General features: G+C 62.0%; 1 protein-coding gene across 1 annotated transcript in view; it reads left to right on the top strand.

The window, feature by feature from the left end:
- The window catches only part of LOC140724441 (calretinin-like), a 124412-nt gene that overhangs the window by 40696 nt on the left and 58712 nt on the right, over positions 1-25004 (top strand). Inside the window, exon 3 of the mRNA XM_073038889.1 lies at positions 19513-19581. Within this exon, the coding sequence (XP_072894990.1) occupies positions 19513-19581 (69 nt within the window). The remainder of the gene's footprint in view (positions 1-19512; positions 19582-25004) is intronic.

The following is a 25004-nucleotide window of genomic DNA, read 5'->3' as shown; positions in this document are numbered from 1 at the left end:
GAGGGAGTACAGAGGGAGACGGGTCAGGGTGGGGGAGTACATAGGGAGACGGGTCAGGGTGGGGGAGTACAGAGGGAGACGGGTCAGGGTGGGGGAGTACAGAGGGGAGACGGGTCAGGGTGGGGGAGTACAGAAGGGAGACGGGTCAGGGTGAGGGAGTACAGAGGGGAGACGGGTCAGGGTGGGGGAGTATAGAGGGAGACGGGTCAGGGTGAGTGAGTACAGAGGGGAGACGGGTCAGGGTGGGGGAGTACAGAGGGAGACGGGTCAAGGTGGGGGAGTACAGAGGGGAGACGGGTCAGGGTGAGGGAGTACAGAGGGAGACGGGTCAAGGTGGGGGAGTACAGAGGGGAGACGGGTCAGGGTGAGGGAGTACAGAGGGAGACGGGTCACGGTGAGGGAGTACAGAGGGAGACGGGTCAGGGTGGGGGAGTACAGAGGGGAGACGGGTCAGGGTGGGGGAGTACATAGGGAGATGGGTCAGGGTGAGGGAGTACAGAGGGGAGACGGGTCAGGGTGGGGGAGTACATAGGGAGACGGGTCAGGGTGGGGGAGTACAGCGGCAGACGGGTCAGTGTGGGGGTGTACATAGGGAGACGGGTCAGGGTGGGGGAGTACAGCGGGAGACGGGTCAGGGTGGGGGAGTACAGAGGGAGACGGGTCAGGGTGAGGGAGTACAGAGGGCGACGGGTCAGGGTGGGGGAGTACAGAGGGGAGACGGGTCAGGGTGGGGGAGTACAGAGGGAGACGGGTCAGGGTGGGGGAGTACAGCGGGAGACGGGTCAGGGTGGGGGAGTACAGAGGGAGACGGGTCAGGGTGAGGGAGTACAGAGGGCGACGGGTCAGGGTGGGGGAGTACAGAGGGGAGACGGGTCAGGGTGGGGGAGTATAGAGGGAGACGGGTCAGGGTGAGTGAGTACATAGGGAGACGGGTCAGGGTGGGGGAGTACAGAGGGGAGACGGGTCAGGGTGGGGGAGTACAGAGGGAGACGGGTCAGGGTGAGTGAGTACAGAGGGGAGACGGGTCAGGGTGGGGGAGTACAGCGGGAGACGGGTCAGGGTGGGGGAGTACAGAGGGAGACGGGTCAGGGTGAGGGAGTACAGAGGGGAGACGGGTCAGGGTGGGGGAGTACAGCGGGAGACGGGTCAGGGTGGGGGAGTACAGTGGGAGACGGGTCAGGGTGGGGGAGTACAGAGGGAGACGGGTCAGGGTGAGGGAGTACAGGGGGAGACGGGTCAGGGTGGGGGAGTACAGAGGACAGACTGGTCATGGTGGGGGAGTACAGTGGGGAGACGGGTCAGGGTGGGGGAGTACAGAGGGAGACTGGTCATGGTGGGGGAGTACAGAGGGGAGACGGGTCAGGGTGGGGGAGAACAGAGGGAGACGGGTCAGGGTGAGGGAGTACAGAGGGAGACGGGTCAGGGTGGGGGAGTACAGTGGGGAGACGGGTCAGGGTGGGGGAGAACAGAGGGAGACGGGTCAGGGTGAGGGAGTACAGAGGGAGACGGGTCAGGGTGGGGGAGTATAGAAGGGCGACGGGTCAGGGTGGGGGAGTACAGAGTGGGACGGGTCAGGGTGGGGGAGTACAGAGGGAGACTGGTCATCTTGGGGGTGTACAGTGGGGAGACGGGTCAGGGTGGGGGAGAACAGAGGGGAGACGGGTCAGGGTGAGGGAGTACATAGGGAGACGGGTCAGGGTGGGGGAGTACAGAGGGAGACAGGTCAGGGTGGGGGAGTACAGAGGGGAGACGGGTCAGGGTGAGGGAGTACATAGGGAGACGGGTCAGGGTGGGGGAGTACATAGGGAGACGGGTCAGGGTGGGGGAGTACTGTGGGAGACGGGTCAGGGTGGGGGAGTACAGAGGGAGACGGGTCAGGGTGGGGGAGTACAGTGGGGAGACGGGTCAGGGTGGGGGAGTACAGAGTGAGACAGGTCAGGGTGAGGGAGTACAGAGGGAGACGGGTCAGGGTGGGGGAGAAAAGAGGGTGACGGGTCAGGGTGGGGGAGTACAGAGGGGAGACGTGTCAGGTTGAGTGAGTACAGAGGGGAGACGGGTCAGGGTGGGGGAGTAAAGAAGGCAGACGGGTCAGGGTGAGGGAGTACAGAGGGGAGACGGGTCAGGGTCGGGGAGTACAGAGGGAGACGGGTCAAGGTGGGGGAGTACAGAGGGAGACGGGTCAGTGTGGGGGAGTACAGAGGGGAGACGGGTCAGGGTGAGGGAGTACAGTGGGAGACGGGTCAGGGTGGGGGAGTACAGAGGGGAGACGGGTCAGGGTGAGGGAGTACAGTGGGAGACGGGTCAGGGTGGGGGAGTACAGAGGGAGACGGGTCAGGGTGAGTGAGTACAGAGGGAGACGGGTCAGGGTGGGGGAGAACAGAGGGAGACGGGTCAGGGTGGGGGAGAACAGAGGGAGACGGGTCATGGTGGGGGAGAACAGTGGGAGATGGGTCATGGTGGGGGAGTTCAGTGGGGAGACGGGTCAGGGTGAGGGAGTACAGCGGGAGACGGGTCAGGGTGTGGGAGTACAGAGGGAGACGGGTCAGGGTGAGTGAGTACACAGGGGAGACGGGTCAGGGTGGGGGAGTACAGAGGGAGACGGGTCAGGGTGAGTGAGTACAGAGGGAGACGGGTCAGGGTTGGGGAGTACAGAGGGGAGACGGGTCATGGTGGGGGAGTACAGAGGGAGACGGGTCAGGGTGGGGGAGTACAGAGGGAGACGGGTCAGGGTGAGGGAGTACAGTGGGAGACGGGTCAGGGTGGGGGAGTACAGAGGGAGACGGGTCAGGGTGGGGGAGAACAGAGGGAGACGGGTCATGGTGGGGGAGTTCAGTGGGGAGACGGGTCATGGTGGGGGAGTACAGAGGGAGACGGGTCATGGTGGGGGAGTACAGAGGGGAGACGGGTCAGGGTGGGGGAGTACAGAGGGGAGACTGGTCATGGTGGGGGAGTACAGTGGGGAGACGGGTCAGGGTGGGGGAGTACAGAGGGAGACTGGTCATGGTGGGGGAGTACAGTGGGGAGACGGGTCAGGGTGGGGGAGAACAGAGGGAGACGGGTCAGGGTGAGGGAGTACAGAGGGAGACGGGTCAGGGTGGGGGAGTATAGAAGGGCGATGGGTCAGGGTGGGGGAGTACAGAGTGGGACGGGTCAGGGTGGGGGAGTACAGAGTGGGACGGGTCAGGGTGAGGGAGTACATAGGGAGACGGGTCAGGGTGGGGGAGTACAGAGGGAGACAGGTCAGGGTGGGGGAGTACAGAGGGGAGACGGGTCAGGGTGAGGGAGTACATAGGGAGACGGGTCAGGGTGGGGGAGTACATAGGGAGACGGGTCAGGGTGGGGGAGTACTGTGGGAGACGGGTCAGGGTGGGGGAGTACAGAGGGAGACGGGTCAGGGTGGGGGAGTACAGTGGGAGACGGGTCAGGGTGGGGGAGTACAGAGGGAGACGGGTCAGGGTGAGGGAGTACAGCGGGAGACGGGTCAGGGTGAGGGAGTACAGAGGGCGACGGGTCAGGGTGGGGGAGTACAGAGGGGAGACGGGTCAGGGTGAGTGAGTACAGAGGGGAGACGGGTCAGGGTGAGGGAGTACAGAGGGAGACGCGTCAGGGTGGGGGAGTACAGAGGGGAGACGGGTCAGGGTGAGGGAGTACATAGGGAGACGGGTCAGGGTGGGGGAGTACAGAGGGGAGATGGGTCAGGGTGAGGGAGTACATAGGGAGACGGGTCAGGGTGGGGGGGTACAGAGGGAGACGGGTCAGGGTGGGGGAGTACAGAGGGGAGACGGGTCAGGGTGAGGGGAGTACATAGGGAGACGGGTCAGGGTGGGGGAGTACAGAGGGAGACGGTTCAGGGTGAGGGAGTACATAGGGAGACGGGTCAGGGTGGGGGAGTACAGAGGGAGACAGGTCAGGGTGGGTGAGTACAGAGGGGAGACGGGTCAGGGTGAGGGAGTACATAGGGAGACGGGTCAGGGTGCGGGAGTACATAGGGAGACGGGTCAGGGTGGGGGAGTACAGAGGGAGACGGGTCAGGGTGGGGGAGTACAGAGGGGAGACGGGTCAGGGTGGGGGAGTACAGAGGGGAGACGGGTCAGGGTGAGGGAGTACATAGGGAGACGGGTCAGGGTGGGGGAGTACATAGGGAGACGGGTCAGGGTGGGGGAGTACTGTGGGAGACGGGTCAGGGTGGGGGAGTACAGAGGGAGACGGGTCAGGGTGGGGGAGTACAGTGGGGAGACGGGTCAGGGTGGGGGAGTACAGAGTGAGACAGGTCAGGGTGAGGGAGTACAGAGGGAGACGGGTCAGGGTGGGGGAGAAAAGAGGGTGACGGGTCAGGGTGGGGGAGTACAGAGGGGAGACGTGTCAGGTTGAGTGAGTACAGAGGGGAGACGGGTCAGGGTGGGGGAGTAAAGAAGGCAGACGGGTCAGGGTGAGGGAGTACAGAGGGGAGACGGGTCAGGGTCGGGGAGTACAGAGGGAGACGGGTCAAGGTGGGGGAGTACAGAGGGAGACGGGTCAGTGTGGGGGAGTACAGAGGGGAGACGGGTCAGGGTGAGGGAGTACAGTGGGAGACGGGTCAGGGTGGGGGAGTACAGAGGGGAGACGGGTCAGGGTGAGGGAGTACAGTGGGAGACGGGTCAGGGTGGGGGAGTACAGAGGGAGACGGGTCAGGGTGAGTGAGTACAGAGGGAGACGGGTCAGGGTGGGGGAGAACAGAGGGAGACGGGTCAGGGTGGGGGAGAACAGAGGGAGACGGGTCATGGTGGGGGAGAACAGTGGGAGATGGGTCATGGTGGGGGAGTTCAGTGGGGAGACGGGTCAGGGTGAGTGAGTACAGAGGGGAGACGGGTCAGGGTGGGGGAGTACAGAGGGAGACGGGTCAGGGTGAGGGAGTACAGCGGGAGACGGGTCAGGGTGTGGGAGTACAGAGGGAGACGGGTCAGGGTGAGTGAGTACACAGGGGAGACGGGTCAGGGTGGGGGAGTACAGAGGGAGACGGGTCAGGGTGAGTGAGTACAGAGGGAGACGGGTCAGGGTTGGGGAGTACAGAGGGGAGACGGGTCATGGTGGGGGAGTACAGAGGGAGACGGGTCAGGGTGGGGGAGTACAGAGGGAGACGGGTCAGGGTGAGGGAGTACAGTGGGAGACGGGTCAGGGTGGGGGAGTACAGAGGGAGACGGGTCAGGGTGGGGGAGAACAGAGGGAGACGGGTCATGGTGGGGGAGTTCAGTGGGGAGACGGGTCATGGTGGGGGAGTACAGAGGGAGACGGGTCATGGTGGGGGAGTACAGAGGGGAGACGGGTCAGGGTGGGGGAGTACAGAGGGGAGACTGGTCATGGTGGGGGAGTACAGTGGGGAGACGGGTCAGGGTGGGGGAGAACAGAGGGAGACGGGTCAGGGTGAGGGAGTACAGAGGGAGACGGGTCAGGGTGGGGGAGTATAGAAGGGCGATGGGTCAGGGTGGGGGAGTACAGAGTGGGACGGGTCAGGGTGGGGGAGTACAGAGTGGGACGGGTCAGGGTGAGGGAGTACATAGGGAGACGGGTCAGGGTGGGGGAGTACAGAGGGAGACAGGTCAGGGTGGGGGAGTACAGAGGGGAGACGGGTCAGGGTGAGGGAGTACATAGGGAGACGGGTCAGGGTGGGGGAGTACATAGGGAGACGGGTCAGGGTGGGGGAGTACTGTGGGAGACGGGTCAGGGTGGGGGAGTACAGAGGGAGACGGGTCAGGGTGGGGGAGTACAGTGGGAGACGGGTCAGGGTGGGGGAGTACAGAGGGAGACGGGTCAGGGTGAGGGAGTACAGCGGGAGACGGGTCAGGGTGAGGGAGTACAGAGGGCGACGGGTCAGGGTGGGGGAGTACAGAGGGGAGACGGGTCAGGGTGAGTGAGTACAGAGGGGAGACGGGTCAGGGTGAGGGAGTACAGAGGGAGACGCGTCAGGGTGGGGGAGTACAGAGGGGAGACGGGTCAGGGTGAGGGAGTACATAGGGAGACGGGTCAGGGTGGGGGAGTACAGAGGGGAGATGGGTCAGGGTGAGGGAGTACATAGGGAGACGGGTCAGGGTGGGGGGGTACAGAGGGAGACGGGTCAGGGTGGGGGAGTACAGAGGGGAGACGGGTCAGGGTGAGGGAGTACATAGGGAGACGGGTCAGGGTGGGGGAGTACAGAGGGAGACGGTTCAGGGTGAGGGAGTACATAGGGAGACGGGTCAGGGTGGGGGAGTACAGAGGGAGACAGGTCAGGGTGGGTGAGTACAGAGGGGAGACGGGTCAGGGTGAGGGAGTACATAGGGAGACGGGTCAGGGTGCGGGAGTACATAGGGAGACGGGTCAGGGTGGGGGAGTACAGAGGGAGACGGGTCAGGGTGGGGGAGTACAGAGGGGAGACGGGTCAGGGTGGGGGAGTACAGAAGGGAGACGGGTCAGGGTGAGGGAGTACAGAGGGGAGACGGGTCAGGGTGGGGGAGTATAGAGGGAGACGGGTCAGGGTGAGTGAGTACAGAGGGGAGACGGGTCAGGGTGAGTGAGTACATAGGGAGACGGGTCAGGGTGGGGGAGTACATAGGGAGATGGGTCAGGGTGAGGGAGTACAGAGGGGAGACGGGTCAGGGTGGGGGAGTACAGCGGGAGACGGGTCAGTGTGGGGGAGTACATAGGGAGACGGGTCAGGGTGGGGGAGTACAGCGGGAGACGGGTAAGGGTGGGGGAGTACAGAGGGAGACGGGTCAGGGTGAGGGAGTACAGCGGGAGACGGGTCAGGGTGAGGGAGTACAGAGGCCGACGGGTCAGGGTAGGGGAGTACAGAGGGGAGACGGGTCAGGGTGGGGGAGTACAGAGGGAGACGGGTCAGGGTGAGTGAGTACATAGGGAGACGGGTCAGGGTGGGGGAGTACAGAGGGAGACGGGTCAGGGTGAGTGAGTACAGAGGGGAGACGGGTCAGGGTGGGGGAGTACAGCGGGAGACGGGTCAGGGTGGGGGAGTACAGAGGGAGACGGGTCAGGGTGAGGGAGTACAGAGGGGAGACGGGTCAGGGTGGGGGAGTACAGCGGGAGACGGGTCAGGGTGGGGGAGTACAGAGGGAGACGGGTCAGGGTGAGGGAGTACAGGGGGAGACGGGTCAGGGTCGGGGAGTACAGAGGGAGACGGGTCAGGGTGAGGGAGTACAGAGGGAGACGGGTCAGGGTGGGGGAGAACAGAGGGAGACGGGTCATGGTGGGGGTGTACAGAGGGAGACGGGTCATGGTGGGGGAGTTCAGTGGGGAGACGGGTCAGGGTGGGGAGTACAGAGGGAGACGGGTCATGGTGGGGGAGTACAGAGGGGAGACGGGTCAGGGTGGGGGAGTACAGAGGGGAGACTGGTCATGGTGGGGGAGTACAGTGGGGAGACGGGTCAGGGTGGGGGAGTACAGAGGGAGACTGGTCATGGTGGGGGAGTACAGTGGGGAGACGGGTCAGGGTGGGGGAGAACAGAGGGAGACGGGTCAGGGTGAGGGAGTAAAGAGGGAGACGGGTCAGGGTGGGGGAGTATAGAAGGGCGACGGGTCAGGGTGGGGGAGTACAGAGTGGGACGGGTCAGGGTGGGGGAGTACAGAGGGAGACTGGTCATCATGGGGGAGTACAGTGGGGAGACGGGTCAGGGTGGGGGAGTACAGAGGGGAGACGGGTCAGGGTGGGGGAGAACAGAGGGGAGACGGGTCAGGGTGGGGGAGTACAGAGTGAGACGGGTCAGGGTGGGGGAGTACAGAGGGGAGACGGGTCAGGGTGAGTGAGTACAGAGTGGGACAGGTCAGGGTGAGGGAGTACAGAGGGAGACGGGTCAGGGTGGGGGAGTACAGAGGGAGACGGGTCAGGGTGGGGGAGAAAAGAGGGTGACGGGTCAGGGTGGGGGAGTACAGAGGGGAGACGTGTCAGGTTGAGTGAGTACAGAGGGGAGACGGGTCAGGGTGGGGGAGTAAAGAAGGGAGACGGGTCAGGGTGAGGGAGTACAGAGGGGAGACGGGTCAGGGTGGGGGAGTACAGAGGGAGACGGGTCAGGGTGAGTGAGTACAGAGGGGAGACGGGTCAGGGTGAGTGAGTACATAGGGAGACGGGTCAGGGTGGGGGAGTACAGAGGGAGACGGTTCAGGGTGAGGGAGTACATAGGGAGACGGGTCAGGGTGGGGGAGTACAGAGGGAGACGGGTCAGGGTGAGGGAGTACAGAGGGGAGACGGGTCAGGGTGGGGGAGTACAGAGGGAGACGGGTCAAGGTGGGGGTGTACAGAGGGAGACGGGTCAGTGTGGGGGAGTACAGAGGGGAGACGGGTCAGGGTGTGGGAGTACAGTGGGAGACGGGTCAGGGTGGGGGAGTACAGAGGGGAGACGGGTCAGGGTGAGGGAGTACAGTGGGAGACGGGTCAGGGTGGGGGAGTACAGAGGGAGACGGGTCAGGGTGAGTGAGTACAGAGGGAGACGGGTCAGGGTGGGGGAGAACAGAGGGAGACGGGTCAGGGTGGGGGAGAACAGAGGGAGACGGGTCATGGTGGGGGAGAACAGTGGGAGATGGGTCATGGTGGGGGAGTTCAGTGGGGAGACGGGTCAGGGTGGGGGAGTACAGAGGGAGACGGGTCATGGTGGGGGAGTACAGAGGGGAGACGGGTCAGGGTGGGGGAGTACAGAGGGGAGACTTGTCATGGTGGGGGAGTACAGTGGGGAGACGGGTCAGGGTGGGGGAGTACAGAGGGAGACTGGTCATGGTGGGGGAGTACAGTGGGGAGACGGGTCAGGGTGGGGGAGAACAGAGGGAGACGGGTCAGGGTGAGGGAGTACAGAGGGAGACGGGTCAGGGTGGGGGAGTACAGAGGGAGACTGGTCATAGTGGGGGAGTACAGTGGGGAGACGGGTCAGGGTGGGGGAGTACAGAGGGGAGACGGGTCAGGGTGGGGGAGTACAGAGGGGAGACGTGTCAGGGTGAGTGAGTACAGAGTGGGACGGGTCAGGGTGAGGGAGTACAGAGGGAGACGGGTCAGGGTTGGGGAGTACAGAGGGAGACGGGTCATGGTGGGGGAGTACAGAATGAGACGGGTCAGGGTGGGGGAGTACAGAGGGAGACGGGTCAGGGTGTGGGAGTACAGAGGGAGACTGGTCATGGTGGGGGAGTACAGTGGGGAGACGGGTCAGGGTGGGGGAGTACAGAGTGGGACGGGTCAGGGTGGGGGAGTACAGTGGGGAGACGGGTCAGGGTGGGGGAGTACAGAGGGTGACGGGTCAGGGTGGGGGAGTACAGAGGGGAGACGTGTCAGGTTGAGTGAGTACAGAGGGGAGACGGGTCAGGGTGGGGGAGTAAAGAAGGGAGACGGGTCAGGGTGGGGGAGTACAGAGGGGAGACGGGTCAGGGTGAGGGAGTACAGAGGGGAGACGGGTCAGAGTGGGGGAGTACAGAGGGAGACGGGTCAGGGTGGGGGAGTACAGAGGGGAGACGGGTCAGGGTGGGGGAGTAAAGAAGGGAGACGGGTCAGGGTGGGGGAGTACAGAGGGGAGACGGGTCAGGGTGAGGGAGTACAGAGGTGAGACAGGTCAGGGTGGGGGAGTACAGAGGGAGACGTGTCAGGGTGAGGGAGTACAGTGGGAGACGGGTCAGGGTGAGTGAGTACAGAGGGGAGACGTGTCAGGGTGGGGGAGTACAGTGGGAGACGGGTCAGGGTGGGGGAGCACAGAGGGGAGACGGGGCAGGGTGGGGGAGTACAGAGGGGAGACGGGTCAGGGTGAGGGAGTACAGAGGGAGACGGGTCAGGGTGGGGGAGTACAGAGGGAGACGGGTCAGGGTGGGGGAGTATAGAGGGGAGACGGGTCAGGGTGAGGGAGTACAGAGTGAGACGGGTCAGGGTGGGGGAGTACAGAGGGGAGACGGGTCAGGGTGAGGGAGTACAGAGGTGAGACAGGTCAGGGTGGGGGAGTACAGAGGGAGACGTGTCAAGGTGAGGGAGTAAAGAAGGGAGACGGGTCAGAGTGGGGGAGTACAGAGTGAGACGTGTCAGGGTGGGGGAGTACAGAGGGGAGACTGTTCAGGGTAAGGGAGTACAGAAGGGAGACGGGTCATGGTGGGGGAGTACAGAGGGGAGACGGGTCAGGGTGAGTGAGTACAGAGGGGAGACGGGTCAGGGTGGGGGAGTACAGCGGGAGACGGTTCAGGGTGGGGGAGTACAGAGGGGAGACGGGTCAGGGTGAGGGAGTACAGAGGGGAGACGGGTCAGGGTGGAGGAGTACAGCGGGAGACGGGTCAGGGTGAGGGAGTACAGAGGGAGACGGGTCAGGGTGGGGGAGTACAGAGGGGAGACGGGTCAGGGTGAGGGAGTACAGAGGTGAGACAGGTCAGGGTGGGGGAGTACAGAGGGAGACGTGTCAAGGTGAGGGAGTAAAGAAGGGAGACGGGTCAGAGTGGGGGAGTACAGAGTGAGACGTGTCAGGGTGGGGGAGTACAGAGGGGAGACTGTTCAGGGTAAGGGAGTACAGAAGGGAGACGGGTCATGGTGGGGGAGTAGAGAGGGGAGACGGGTCAGGGTGAGTGAGTACAGAGGGGAGACGGGTCAGGGTGGGGGAGTACAGCGGGAGACGGTTCAGGGTGGGGGAGTACAGAGGGGAGACGGGTCAGGGTGAGGGAGTACAGAGGGGAGACGGGTCAGGGTGGAGGAGTACAGCGGGAGACGGGTCAGGGTGAGGGAGTACAGAGGGAGACGGGTCAGGGTGGGGGAGTATAGAAAGGCGACGGGTCAGGGTGAGGGAGTACAGAGGGAGACGGGTCAGGGTGGGGGAGTACAGAGGGAGACGGGTCAAGCTGGGGGAGTACTTAGGGAGACGGGTCAGGGTGAGGGAGTACAGAGGGAGACGGGTCAGGGTGAGGGAGTTCAGAGGGGAGACGGGTCAGGTTGGGGGAGCACAGAGGGGAGACGGGTCAGGGTGAGGGAGTTCAGAGGGGAGACGGGTCAGGTTGGGGGAGCACAGAGGGGAGACGGGTCAGGGTGAGGGGGTACAGAGGGAGACGGGTCAGGGTGGGGGAGTACAGAGGGGAGACGGGTCAGGGTGAGGGAGTACATAGGGAGACGGGTCAGGGTGGGGGAGTACAGAGGGAGACGGTTCAGGGTGAGGGAGTACATAGGGAGACGGGTCAGGGTGGGGGAGTACAGAGGGAGACAGGTCAGGGTGGGTGAGTACAGAGGGGAGACGGGTCAGGGTGAGGGAGTACATAGGGAGACGGGTCAGGGTGCGGGAGTACATAGGGAGACGGGTCAGGGTGGGGGAGTACAGAGGGAGACGGGTCAGGGTGGGGGAGTACAGAGGGGAGACGGGTCAGGGTGGGGGAGTACAGAAGGGAGACGGGTCAGGGTGAGGGAGTACAGAGGGGAGACGGGTCAGGGTGGGGGAGTATAGAGGGAGACGGGTCAGGGTGAGTGAGTACAGAGGGGAGACGGGTCAGGGTGAGTGAGTACATAGGGAGACGGGTCAGGGTGGGGGAGTACATAGGGAGATGGGTCAGGGTGAGGGAGTACAGAGGGGAGACGGGTCAGGGTGGGGGAGTACAGCGGGAGACGGGTCAGTGTGGGGGAGTACATAGGGAGACGGGTCAGGGTGGGGGAGTACAGCGGGAGACGGGTAAGGGTGGGGGAGTACAGAGGGAGACGGGTCAGGGTGAGGGAGTACAGCGGGAGACGGGTCAGGGTGAGGGAGTACAGAGGGCGACGGGTCAGGGTGGGGGAGTACAGAGGGGAGACGGGTCAGGGTGGGGGAGTACAGAGGGAGACGGGTCAGGGTGAGTGAGTACATAGGGAGACGGGTCAGGGTGGGGGAGTACAGAGGGAGACGGGTCAGGGTGAGTGAGTACAGAGGGGAGACGGGTCAGGGTGGGGGAGTACAGCGGGAGACGGGTCAGGGTGGGGGAGTACAGAGGGAGACGGGTCAGGGTGAGGGAGTACAGAGGGGAGACGGGTCAGGGTGGGGGAGTACAGCGGGAGACGGGTCAGGGTGGGGGAGTACAGAGGGAGACGGGTCAGGGTGAGGGAGTACAGGGGGAGACGGGTCAGGGTCGGGGAGTACAGAGGGAGACGGGTCAGGGTGAGGGAGTACAGAGGGAGACGGGTCAGGGTGGGGGAGAACAGAGGGAGACGGGTCATGGTGGGGGTGTACAGAGGGAGACGGGTCATGGTGGGGGAGTTCAGTGGGGAGACGGGTCAGGGTGGGGAGTACAGAGGGAGACGGGTCATGGTGGGGGAGTACAGAGGGGAGACGGGTCAGGGTGGGGGAGTACAGAGGGGAGACTGGTCATGGTGGGGGAGTACAGTGGGGAGACGGGTCAGGGTGGGGGAGTACAGAGGGAGACTGGTCATGGTGGGGGAGTACAGTGGGGAGACGGGTCAGGGTGGGGGAGAACAGAGGGAGACGGGTCAGGGTGAGGGAGTAAAGAGGGAGACGGGTCAGGGTGGGGGAGTATAGAAGGGCGACGGGTCAGGGTGGGGGAGTACAGAGTGGGACGGGTCAGGGTGGGGGAGTACAGAGGGAGACTGTTCATCATGGGGGAGTACAGTGGGGAGACGGGTCAGGGTGGGGGAGTACAGAGGGGAGACGGGTCAGGGTGGGGGAGAACAGAGGGGAGACGGGTCAGGGTGGGGGAGTACAGAGTGAGACGGGTCAGGGTGGGGGAGTACAGAGGGGAGACGGGTCAGGGTGAGTGAGTACAGAGTGGGACAGGTCAGGGTGAGGGAGTACAGAGGGAGACGGGTCAGGGTGGGGGAGTACAGAGGGAGACGGGTCAGGGTGGGGGAGAAAAGAGGGTGACGGGACAGGGTGGGGGAGTACAGAGGGGAGACGTGTCAGGTTGAGTGAGTACAGAGGGGAGACGGGTCAGGGTGGGGGAGTAAAGAAGGGAGACGGGTCAGGGTGAGGGAGTACAGAGGGGAGACGGGTCAGGGTGGGGGAGTACAGAGGGAGACGGGTCAGGGTGAGTGAGTACAGAGGGGAGACGGGTCAGGGTGAGTGAGTACATAGGGAGACGGGTCAGGGTGGGGGAGTACAGAGGGAGACGGTTCAGGGTGAGGGAGTACATAGGGAGACGGGTCAGGGTGGGGGAGTACAGAGGGAGACGGGTCAGGGTGAGGGAGTACAGAGGGGAGACGGGTCAGGGTGGGGGAGTACAGAGGGAGACGGGTCAAGGTGGGGGTGTACAGAGGGAGACGGGTCAGTGTGGGGGAGTACAGAGGGGAGACGGGTCAGGGTGTGGGAGTACAGTGGGAGACGGGTCAGGGTGGGGGAGTACAGAGGGGAGACGGGTCAGGGTGAGGGAGTACAGTGGGAGACGGGTCAGGGTGGGGGAGTACAGAGGGAGACGGGTCAGGGTGAGTGAGTACAGAGGGAGACGGGTCAGGGTGGGGGAGAACAGAGGGAGACGGGTCAGGGTGGGGGAGAACAGAGGGAGACGGGTCATGGTGGGGGAGAACAGTGGGAGATGGGTCATGGTGGGGGAGTTCAGTGGGGAGACGGGTCAGGGTGGGGGAGTACAGAGGGAGACGGGTCATGGTGGGGGAGTACAGAGGGGAGACGGGTCAGGGTGGGGGAGTACAGAGGGGAGACTTGTCATGGTGGGGGAGTACAGTGGGGAGACGGGTCAGGGTGGGGGAGTACAGAGGGAGACTGGTCATGGTGGGGGAGTACAGTGGGGAGACGGGTCAGGGTGGGGGAGAACAGAGGGAGACGGGTCAGGGTGAGGGAGTACAGAGGGAGACGGGTCAGGGTGGGGGAGTACAGAGGGAGACTGGTCATAGTGGGGGAGTACAGTGGGGAGACGGGTCAGGGTGGGGGAGTACAGAGGGGAGACGGGTCAGGGTGGGGGAGTACAGAGGGGAGACGTGTCAGGGTGAGTGAGTACAGAGTGGGACGGGTCAGGGTGAGGGAGTACAGAGGGAGACGGGTCAGGGTTGGGGAGTACAGAGGGAGACGGGTCATGGTGGGGGAGTACAGAATGAGACGGGTCAGGGTGGGGGAGTACAGAGGGAGACGGGTCAGGGTGTGGGAGTACAGAGGGAGACTGGTCATGGTGGGGGAGTACAGTGGGGAGACGGGTCAGGGTGGGGGAGTACAGAGTGGGACGGGTCAGGGTGGGGGAGTACAGTGGGGAGACGGGTCAGGGTGGGGGAGTACAGAGGGTGACGGGTCAGGGTGGGGGAGTACAGAGGGGAGACGTGTCAGGTTGAGTGAGTACAGAGGGGAGACGGGTCAGGGTGGGGGAGTAAAGAAGGGAGACGGGTCAGGGTGGGGGAGTACAGAGGGGAGACGGGTCAGGGTGAGGGAGTACAGAGGGGAGACGGGTCAGAGTGGGGGAGTACAGAGGGAGACGGGTCAGGGTGGGGGAGTACAGAGGGGAGACGGGTCAGGGTGAGGGAGTACAGAGGTGAGACAGGTCAGGGTGGGGGAGTACAGAGGGAGACGTGTCAGGGTGAGGGAGTACAGTGGGAGACGGGTCAGGGTGAGTGAGTACAGAGGGGAGACGTGTCAGGGTGGGGGAGTACAGTGGGAGACGGGTCAGGGTGGGGGAGCACAGAGGGGAGACGGGGCAGGGTGGGGGAGTACAGAGGGGAGACGGGTCAGGGTGAGGGAGTACAGAGGGAGACGGGTCAGGGTGGGGGAGTACAGAGGGAGACGGGTCAGGGTGGGGGAGTATAGAGGGGAGACGGGTCAGGGTGAGGGAGTACAGAGTGAGACGGGTCAGGGTGGGGGAGTACAGAGGGGAGACGGGTCAGGGTGAGGGAGTACAGAGGTGAGACAGGTCAGGGTGGGGGAGTACAGAGGGAGACGTGTCAAGGTGAGGGAGTAAAGAAGGGAGACGGGTCAGAGTGGGGGAGTACAGAGTGAGACGTGTCAGGGTGGGGGAGTACAGAGGGGAGACTGTTCAGGGTAAGGGAGTACAGAAGGGAGACGGGTCATGGTGGGGGAGTACAGAGGGGAGACGGGTCAGGGTGAGTGAGTACAGAGGGGAGACGGGTCAGGGTGGGGGAGTACAGCGGGAGACGGTTCAGGGTGGGGGAGTACAGAGGGGAGACGGGTCAGGGTGAGGGAGTACAGAGGGGAGACGGGTCAGGGTGGAGGAGTACAGCGGGAGACGGGTCAGGGTGAGGGAGTACAGAGGGAGACGGGTCAGGGTGGGGGAGTACAGAGGGGAGACGGGTCAGGGTGAGGGAGTACAGAGGTGAGACAGGTCAGGGTGGGGGAGTACAGAGGGAGACGTGTCAAGGTGAGGGAGTAAAGAAGGGAGACGGGTCAGAGTGGGGGAGTACAGAGTGAGACGTGTCAGGGTGGGGGAGTACAGAGGGGAGACTGTTCAGGGTAAGGGAGTACAGAAGGGAGACGGGTCATGGTGGGGGAGTAGAGAGGGGAGACGGGTCAGGGTGAGTGAGTACAGAGGGGAGACGGGTCAGGGTGGGGGAGTACAGCGGGAGACGGTTCAGGGTGGGGGAGTACAGAGGGGAGACGGGTCAGGGTGAGGGAGTACAGAGGGGAGACGGGTCAGGGTGGAGGAGTACAGCGGGAGACGGGTCAGGGTGAGGGAGTACAGAGGGAGACGGGTCAGGGTGGGGGAGTATAGAAAGGCGACGGGTCAGGGTGAGGGAGTACAGAGGGAGACGGGTCAGGGTGGGGGAGTACAGAGGGAGACGGGTCAAGCTGGGGGAGTACTTAGGGAGACGGGTCAGGGTGAGGGAGTACAGAGGGAGACGGGTCAGGGTGAGGGAGTTCAGAGGGGAGACGGGTCAGGTTGGGGGAGCACAGAGGGGAGACGGGTCAGGGTGAGGGAGTTCAGAGGGGAGACGGGTCAGGTTGGGGGAGCACAGAGGGGAGACGGGTCAGGGTGAGGGAGTACAGAGGGAGACGGGTCAGGGTGGGGGAGTACAGAGGGGAGACGGGTCAAGGTGAGGGAGTACATAGGAAGACGGGTCAGGGTGAGGGAGTACAGAGGGAGACGGGTCAGGGTGAGGGAGTTCAGAGGGGAGACGGGTCAGGTTGGGGGAGCACAGAGGGGAGACGGGTCAGGGTGGGGGAGTACAGAGGGAGACGGGTCAGGGTGAGGGAGTTCAGAGGGGAGACGGGTCAGGTTGGGGGAGCACAGAGGGGAGACGGGTCAGGGTGGGGGAGTACAGAGGGAGACGGGTCAGAGTGAGGGAGTACAGTGGGAGACGGGTCAGGGTGGGGGAGTACAGAGGGAGACGGGTCAGGGTGAGGGAGTACAGGGGGAGACGGGTCAGGGTGGGGGAGTACAGAGGGAGACGGTTCAGGGTGGGGGAGAACAGAGGGAGACGGGTCATGGTGGGGGAGTTCAGTGGGGAGACGGGTCAGGGTGGGGGAGTACAGAGGGAGACGTGTCATGGTGGGGGAGTACAGAGGGGAGGCGGGTCAGGGTGGGGGAGTACAGAGGACAGACTGGTCATGGTGGGGGAGTACAGTGGGGAGACGGGTCAGGGTGGGGGAGTACAGAGGGAGACTGGTCATGGTGGGGGAGTACAGTGGGGAGACGGGTCAGGGTGGGGGAGAACAGAGGGAGACGGGTCAGGGTGAGGGAGTACAGAGGGAGACGGGTCAGGGTGGGGGAGTATAGAAGGGCGACGGGTCAGGGTGGGGGAGTACAGAGTGGGATGGGTCAGGGTGGGGGAGTACAGAGGGAGACTGGTCATCGTGGGGGAGTACAGTGGGGAGACGGGTCAGGGTGGGGGAGAACAGAGGGGAGACGGGTCAGGGTGGGGGAGTACAGAATGAGACGGGTCAGGGTGGGGGAGTACAGAGGGGAGACGGGTCAGGGTGAGTGAGTACAGAGTGGGACAGGTCAGGGTGAGGGAGTACAGAGGGAGACGGGTCAGGGTGGGGGAGTACAGAGGGAGACGGGTCAGGGTGGGGGAGAACAGAGGGAGACGGGTCATGGTGGGGGAGTACAGAGGGAGACGGGTCATGGTGGGGGAGTTCAGTGGGGAGACGGGTCAGGGTGGGGGAGTACAGAGGGAGACGGGTCATGGTGGGGGAGTACAGAGGGGAGACGGGTCAGGGTGGGGGAGTACAGAGGGGAGACTTGTCATGGTGGGGGAGTACAGTGGGGAGACGGGTCAGGGTGGGGGAGTACAGAGGGAGACTGGTCATGGTGGGGGAGTACAGTGGGGAGACGGGTCAGGGTGGGGGAGAACAGAGGGAGACGGGTCAGGGTGAGGGAGTACAGTGGGAGACGGGTCAGGGTGGGGGAGTACAGAGGGAGACTGGTCATCGTGGGGGAGTACAGTGGGGAGACGGGTCAGGGTGGGGGAGTACAGAGGGGAGACGGGTCAGGGTGGGGGAGTACAGAGGGGAGACGTGTCAGGGTGAGTGAGTACAGAGTGGGACGGGTCAGGGTGAGGGAGTACAGAGGGAGACGGGTCAGGGTTGGGGAGTACAGAGGGAGACGGGTCATGGTGGGGGAGTACAGAATGAGACGGGTCAGGGTGGGGGAGTACAGAGGGAGACGGGTCAGGGTGTGGGAGTACAGAGGGAGACTGGTCATGGTGGGGGAGTACAGTGGGGAGACGGGTCAGGGTGGGGGAGTACAGAGTGGGACGGGTCAGGGTGGGGGAGTACAGTGGGGAGACGGGTCAGGGTGGGGGAGTACAGAGGGTGACGGGTCAGGGTGGGGGAGTACAGAGGGGAGACGTGTCAGGTTGAGTGAGTACAGAGGGGAGACGGGTCAGGGTGGGGGAGTAAAGAAGGGAGACGGGTCAGGGTGGGGGAGTACAGAGGGGAGACGGGTCAGGGTGAGGGAGTACAGAGGGGAGACGGGTCAGAGTGGGGGAGTACAGAGGGAGACGGGTCAGGGTGGGGGAGTACAGAGGGGAGACGGGTCAGGGTGGGGGAGTAAAGAAGGGAGACGGGTCAGGGTGGGGGAGTACAGAGGGGAGACGGGTCAGGGTGAGGGAGTACAGAGGTGAGACAGGTCAGGGTGGGGGAGTACAGAGGGAGACGTGTCAGGGTGAGGGAGTACAGTGGGAGACGGGTCAGGGTGAGTGAGTACAGAGGGGAGACGTGTCAGGGTGGGGGAGTACAGTGGGAGACGGGTCAGGGTGGGGGAGCACAGAGGGGAGACGGGTCAGGGTGGGGGAGTACAGAGGGGAGACGGGTCAGGGTGAGGGAGTACAGAGGGAGACGGGTCAGGGTGGGGGAGTACAGAGGGAGACGGGTCAGGGTGGGGGAGTATAGAGGGGAGACGGGTCAGGGTGAGGGAGTACAGAGTGAGACGGGTCAGGGTGGGGGAGTACAGAGGGGAGACGGGTCAGGGTGAGGGAGTACAGAGGTGAGACAGGTCAGGGTGGGGGAGTACAGAGGGAGACGTGTCAAGGTGGGTGAGTACAGAGGGGAGACTGTTCAGGGTAAGGGAGTACAGAAGGGAGACGGGTCATGGTGGGGGAGTACAGAGGGGAGACGGGTCAGGGTGAGTGAGTACAGAGGGGAGACGGGTCAGGGTGGGGGAGTACAGCGGGAGACGGTTCAGGGTGGGGGAGTACAGAGGGGAGACGGGTCAGGGTGAGGGAGTACAGAGGGGAGACGGGTCAGGGTGAGGGAGTACAGAGGGAGACGGGTCAGGGTGGGGGAGTACAGAGGGAGACGGGTCAAGCTGGGGGAGTACTTAGGGAGACGGGTCAAGGTGAGGGAGTACAGAGGGAGACGGGTCAGGGTGAGGGAGTTCAGAGGGGAGACGGGTCAGGTTGGGGGAGCACAGAGGGGAGACGGGTCAGGGTGAGGGAGTTCAGAGGGGAGACGGGTCAGGTTGGGGGAGCACAGAGGGGAGACGGGTCAGGGTGAGGGAGTACAGAGGGAGACGGGTCAGGGTGGGGGAGTACAGAGGGGAGACGGGTCAAGGTGAGGGAGTACATAGGAAGACGGGTCAGGGTGAGGGAGTACAGAGGGAGACGGGTCAGGGTGAGGGAGTTCAGAGGGGAGACGGGTCAGGTTGGGGGAGCACAGAGGGGAGACGGGTCAGGGTGGGGGAGTACAGAGGGAGACGGGTCAGAGTGAGGGAGTAAAGAGGGGAGACGGGTCAAGGTGGGGGAGTACAGAGGGAGACGGGTCAGGGTGGGGGAGTACAGAGGGGAGACGGGTCAAGGTGTGGGTGTACAGAGTTAGACGGGTCAGGGTGAGGGAGTAAAGAGGGGAGACATCGGGCAGATGGGATGCAGCTGAAGTGATCCATTCTGATATCGACGGGGACGTGAGTTATCGGACCTTGTTGGATTTGGTATTGAGTGTGGAAGGAAGTTGAAACCTGTCCAGCGGAGTGGTGAGATGATGTCCCTCAGGCCTGCGTTAGTCCTGACGGTAATGATGCTGGAGGTCACTGGAATCAGGAGTCGAGTGGCTGAGGGTGATGGGGAATTGAACTGGCAGATCAGGTGCACACACTCGCTGAAGGGTTTGGTTCCCGCCGTGCTTTCTCCACACCGATTCATCAGACTCACCTGTTTGTTTTGTTTCCCACCAACAGGAAATACAGATGAAGGAGTTTATGGAAAAATATGACAAGAATGCAGACGGAAGGATTGAGATGGCTGAAGTAAGTGAATTCTTGCAGAATTTGAGACGATCATTCGGGAGCATTCCACACAGCGCGAGGCCCCTTCACTCCCAGGGTTGATAGTGCGGTACTGTGACACGTCGTGGGGAGGGGACAGAATTCCCATCCCATCAATGCAAGCTGGGGTTGACTCCCAGCCCGGGTCGGTCCCTCACAGGAGCAGAGTGAGCCTTCTGTCGGATATTCAGTCAAATAGCCAGTGACACAGCTGGGGAAAGTGCAGAGGCTATCCCTGCAGACTGAATCCAGAACAAGATCACCCTTCAGAACGAAGGTAGTTCCCCACTGAAGACAGAAAGCCCAATGCAGGAACAGCCTTTGAATAATGGTAGTTGAGACAGTCTCAATGGCCGACTGAACAGGGAATGTGGGGGAAACTGGAGCACCTGGTGTAAACACACAGGGTTCTAAGATGCCCATGTGCAGACTCCACACGAACAGCTCCCGAGGTCAGCCTACAAAACAGTCACTGAGATTCAGAGGCAGCAGCAGTCCACTGTGATGTCCCGACTGCCGTCTGCTGTCCCGACTGCCGTCTGCTGTCCACTGTAATGTCCCGACTGCCGTCTGCTGTCCACTGTAATGTCCCGCCTGCCGTCTGCTGTCCACTGTAATGTCCCGACTGCCGTCTGCTCTCCACTGTAATGTCCCGCCTGCCGTCTGCTGTCCACTGTAATGTCCCGACTGCCGTCTGCTGTCCACTGTAATGTCCCGACTGCCGTCCGCTGTCCACTGTGATATCCCAACTGCCGTCTGCTGTCCACTGTAATGTCCCGACTGCCGTCCGCTGTCCACTGTGATATCCCAACTGCCGTCTGCTGTCCACTGTAAAGTCCCGACTGCCGTCCGCTGTCCACTGTGATGTCCCAACTGCCGTCTGCTGTCCACTGTAATGTCCCGACTGCCGTCTGCTGTCCACTGTGATGTCCCGACTGCCGTCTGCTGTCCACTGTGATGTCCCGCCTGACGTCTGCTGTCCACTGTAATGTCCCGACTGCTGTCCGCTGTCCACTGTGATATCCCAACTGCCGTCTGCTGTCCGCTCTGATATCCCGACTGCTGTCCGCTGTCCACTGTTATGTCCCGAATACTGTCTGCTGTCTACTCTAATATCCCGACTGCTCTCTGCTGGCTACTCTGCTGTCCACTGTGATGTCACGACTGCTGTCTGCTGTCCACTGTTATGTCCCGACTACTGTCTGCTGTCTACTCTAATATCCCGACTGCTCTCGGCTGGCTACTCTGCTATTCACTGTGATCTCCTGACTGCTGTCTGCTGTCCACTCTGACATTCCGACTGCTGTCTGCTGTCTACTCTGCTGTCCCGACTGCTGTCTGTTGTCCACTCTGACATTCCGACTGCTGTCTGCTGTCCACTGTGATATCCCGACTGCTGTCTGTTGTCCACGCTGACGTTCCGACTGCTGCCTGCTGTCAACTGTGATGTCCCGACTGATGTCCGCTGTCCACCGGGACATTCTGACTGCTGTCTGCTGACCACTGTGATATCCTGACTGCTGTCTGCTGTCCACTGTGATATCCCGACTGCTGTCTGCTGTCCACCCTGATATTCGGACTGCTGTCTGCTGTCCACTGTGATGTCCTGACTGCTGTCTGCTGTCCACTGTGATATCCCGACTGCTGTCTGCTGTCCACCCTGATATTCGGACTGCTGTCTGCTGTCCACTGTGATGTCCTGACTGCTGTCTGCAGTCCACTCTGGTGCCCCGACTGCTGTCTGCTGTCCAGTGTGATGTCCCAACTGCAGTCTGCTGTCCAGTGTGATGTCCTGACTGCTGTCTGCTGTCCGCTGTGATCTCCCGACTGCTGTCTGCTGTACACTGTGATCTCCTGACTGCTGTCTGCTGTCCACCCTGACATTCCGACTGCTGTCTGCTCTCCACTGTGATGTCCCGACTGCCATCTGCTGTCCACTCTGACATTCCGACTGCTGTCTGCTGTCCACTGTAATATCCCGACTGCTGTCTGTTGTCCACGCTGACTTTCTGACTGCTGTCTGCTGTCCACTGTGATGTCCCAACTGCAGGCTGCTGCCCAGTGTGATGTCCCGACTGCAGTCTGCTGTCCGCTGTGATCTCCCGACTGCTGTCTGCTGTCCACTGTGATCTCCCGACTGCTGTCTGCTGTGCACTCTGATATCCCGACTGCTGTCTGCTGTCTACTGTTATGTCCAGAATACCGTCTGCTGTCTACTCTAATATTCCGACTGCCCTCTGCTGTCCACTGTGATGTCCTGACTGCTGTCTGCTATCCACTCTGACATTCCGACTGCTGTCTGCTGCCTACTCTGGTGTCCCGACTGCTGTCTGCAGTCCACTCTGCAGTCCCGACTGCAGGCTGGTGTCCACTGTCATGTCCCAACTGCCGTCTGCTGTCCACTGTGATCTCCTGATTGCCGTCTGCTGTCCACACTGATATTCCGACTGCTTTTTGCTGTCCACTGTGATATCCCGACTGCTGTCTGCTGTCCACCCTGTCATTCCGACTGTCGTCTGCTCTCCACTGTGATGTCCCGACTGCCATCTACTGTCCACTGTGATGTCCCGACTGCTGACTGCTGTCCACTCTGGTGCCTTGACTGCCGTTTGCTGTCCAGTGTGATGTCCCAACTTCAGTCTGCTGTCCACTGTGATGTCCCCACTGCTGTCTGCTGTCCACCCTGACATTTCGACTGCTGTCTGCTTTCCACCGTGATATCCCGACTGCTGTCTGCTGTCCACCCTGACATTCCGACTGCCGTCTGCTCTCCACTGTGATGTCCCGACTGCTGTCTGCTGTCCACTGTGATATCCCGACTGCCGTCTGCTGTCCACTGTGATGTCCCGACTGCTGTCTGCTGTCCACTGTGATATCCCAACTGCTGTCTGCTGTCCACCCGGACATTCTGACTGCTGTCTGCTGACAACTGTGATATCCCGACTGCCGTCTGCTGTCCACTCTGACATTCTGACTGCTGTCTGCTGCCTACTCTGGTGTCCCGACTGCTGTCTGCTGTCCACTCTGGTGTCCCGACTGCTGTCTGCTGTCCACTCTGCTATCCTGACTGCTGTCCACTCTGGTGTACCGACTGCGGTCTGCTGTACACTCTTGTGTCCTGACTGCAATCTGCTGTCTACTGTGATGTCCAAACTGCTGTCTGCTGTCCACTCTGGTGTCCCAACTGCTGTCTATTTTCCACTCTGGTGTCCCGACTGCAGTCTGCTGTACACTCTGGTGTCCCGACTGCAGTCTGCTGTCCACTGTGTTTTCCCAACTGCCATCTGCTGTCCACTGTGATGTCCCGACTGCTGTCTACTGTCCCCTCTGTTATCCCGACTGCTATCTGCTGTCTACACTGACATACCAACTGCAGTCTGCTGTCCACTCTGCTGTCCCAACTGCTGTCTGCTGTCCACTGTGATGTCCCAACTGCCGTCTGCTGTCCACTCTGGTGTCCCGACTGCTGTCCTCTCTGGTGTCCTGACAGCTGTCTGCTGTGCAATCTGGTCCACCGACTGCTGTCTGCCATCCAGTGTGATCTCCCGACTGCTGTCTGCTGTCCACCCTGACATTTTGACTGCTGTCTGCTGTCAACTGTTATGTCTCGAATACTGTCTGCTATCTACTCTAATATCCCAACTGCCCTCTGCTGGCTACTCTGCTGTCCACTGCGATGTCCCAGCTGCCGTCTGCTTTCCACTCTGGTGTCCTGGCTGCTGTCTGCTGTCCACTCTGGTGTCCCGACTGCTGTCCTCTCTGGTGTCCTGACAGCTGTCTGTTGTGCACTCTGGTCCACCGACTGCTGTCTGCCATCCACTGTGATATCCCAAGTGCTGTCTGCTGTCTACCCTGACATTCCGACTGCTGTCTGCTGTCTACTGTGATATCCCGACTGCTGTCTGCTGTCCACACTGATATCCCGACTGCTGTCTGCTGTCCACTGTGATGTCCCGACTGCTGTCTGCTGTCCACTCTGACATTCCGACTGCTGTCTGCTGTCCACTCTGCTATCCTGACTGCTGTCCACTCTGGTGTACCGACTGCGGTCTGCTGTACACTCTGGTGTCCTGACTGCAACCTGCTGTCTACTGTGATGTCCAAACTGCTGTCTGCTGTCCACTCTGGTGTCCCGACTGCTGTCTGCAGTCCACTCTGCTATCCTGACTGCTGTCCACTCTGGTGTACCAACTGCTGTCTATTTTCCACTCTGGTGTCCTGTACACTCTGGTGTCCCCACTGCAGTCTGCTGTCCACTGTGTTTTCCCAACTGCCATCTGCTGTCCACTGTGATGTCCCGACTGCTGTCTACTGTCCCCTCTGTTATCCCGACTGCTATCTGCTTACACTGACATTCCAACTGCTGTCTGCTGTCCACTCTGCTGTCCCAACTGCTGTCTGCTGTCCACTCTGGTGTCCCGACTGCTGTCCTCTCTGGTGTCCTGACAGCAGTCTGCTGTGCAATCTGGTCCACCGACTGCTGTCTGCCATCCAGTGTGATCTCCCGACTGCTGTCTGCTGTCCACCCTGACATTCCAACTGCTGTCTGCTGTCCACTGTGATATCCCGACTGCTGTCTGCTGTCCACCCTGACATTTTGACAGCTGTCTGCTGTCAACTGTTATGTCTCGAATACTGTCTGCTATCTACTCTAATATCCCGACTGCCCTCTGCTGGCTACTCTGCTGTCCACTGCGATGTCCCAGCTGCCGTCTGCTTTCCACTCTGGTGTCCTGGCTGCTGTCTGCTGTGCACTCTGGTCCACCGACTGCTGTCTGCCGTCCACTGTGATATCCCAAGTGCTGTCTGCCGTCCACTGTGATCTCCCGACTGCTGTCTGCTGTCCACCCTGACGTTCCGACTGCTGTCTGCTGTCCACTGTGATTTCCCGACTGCTGTCTGCTGTCCACCCTGACAGTCCGACTGCTGTCTGCTGTCCACTGTGATCTCCCGACTGCTGTCTGCTTTCCACTCTGGTGCCCCGACTGCTGTCTGCTGTCCAGTGTGATGTCCCAACTTCAGTCTGCTGTCCAGTGTGATGTCCCGACTGCTGTGTGCTGTCCACTGTGATCTCCCGACTGCTGTCTACTTTGCACTCTGATATCCCGACTATTGTCTGCTGTGCACTCTGATATCCCGACTGCTGTCTGCTGTCCACTGTTATGTCTCGAATACTGTCTGCTGTCCACTCTGGTGTACCGACTGCGGTCTGCTGTCCACTCTGACATTCCGACTGCTGTCTGCTGTCCTCTCTGGTGTCCTGACAGCTGTCTGCTGTGCACTCTGGTCCACTGACTGCTGTCTGCCATCCACTGTGATATCCCAAGTGCTGTCTGCCGTCCACTGTGATCTCCCGATTGCTGTCTGCTGTCCACTGTGATGTCCCGACTGCTGTCTGCTGTCCA

Source organism: Hemitrygon akajei, unplaced genomic scaffold (assembly GCF_048418815.1).
Source record: "Hemitrygon akajei unplaced genomic scaffold, sHemAka1.3 Scf000217, whole genome shotgun sequence".
NCBI lineage: Eukaryota > Metazoa > Chordata > Chondrichthyes > Myliobatiformes > Dasyatidae > Hemitrygon > Hemitrygon akajei.
The sequence above is the reverse complement of the archived record's forward strand: the minus strand, read 5'-3'. Positions and strand labels throughout refer to the sequence as shown.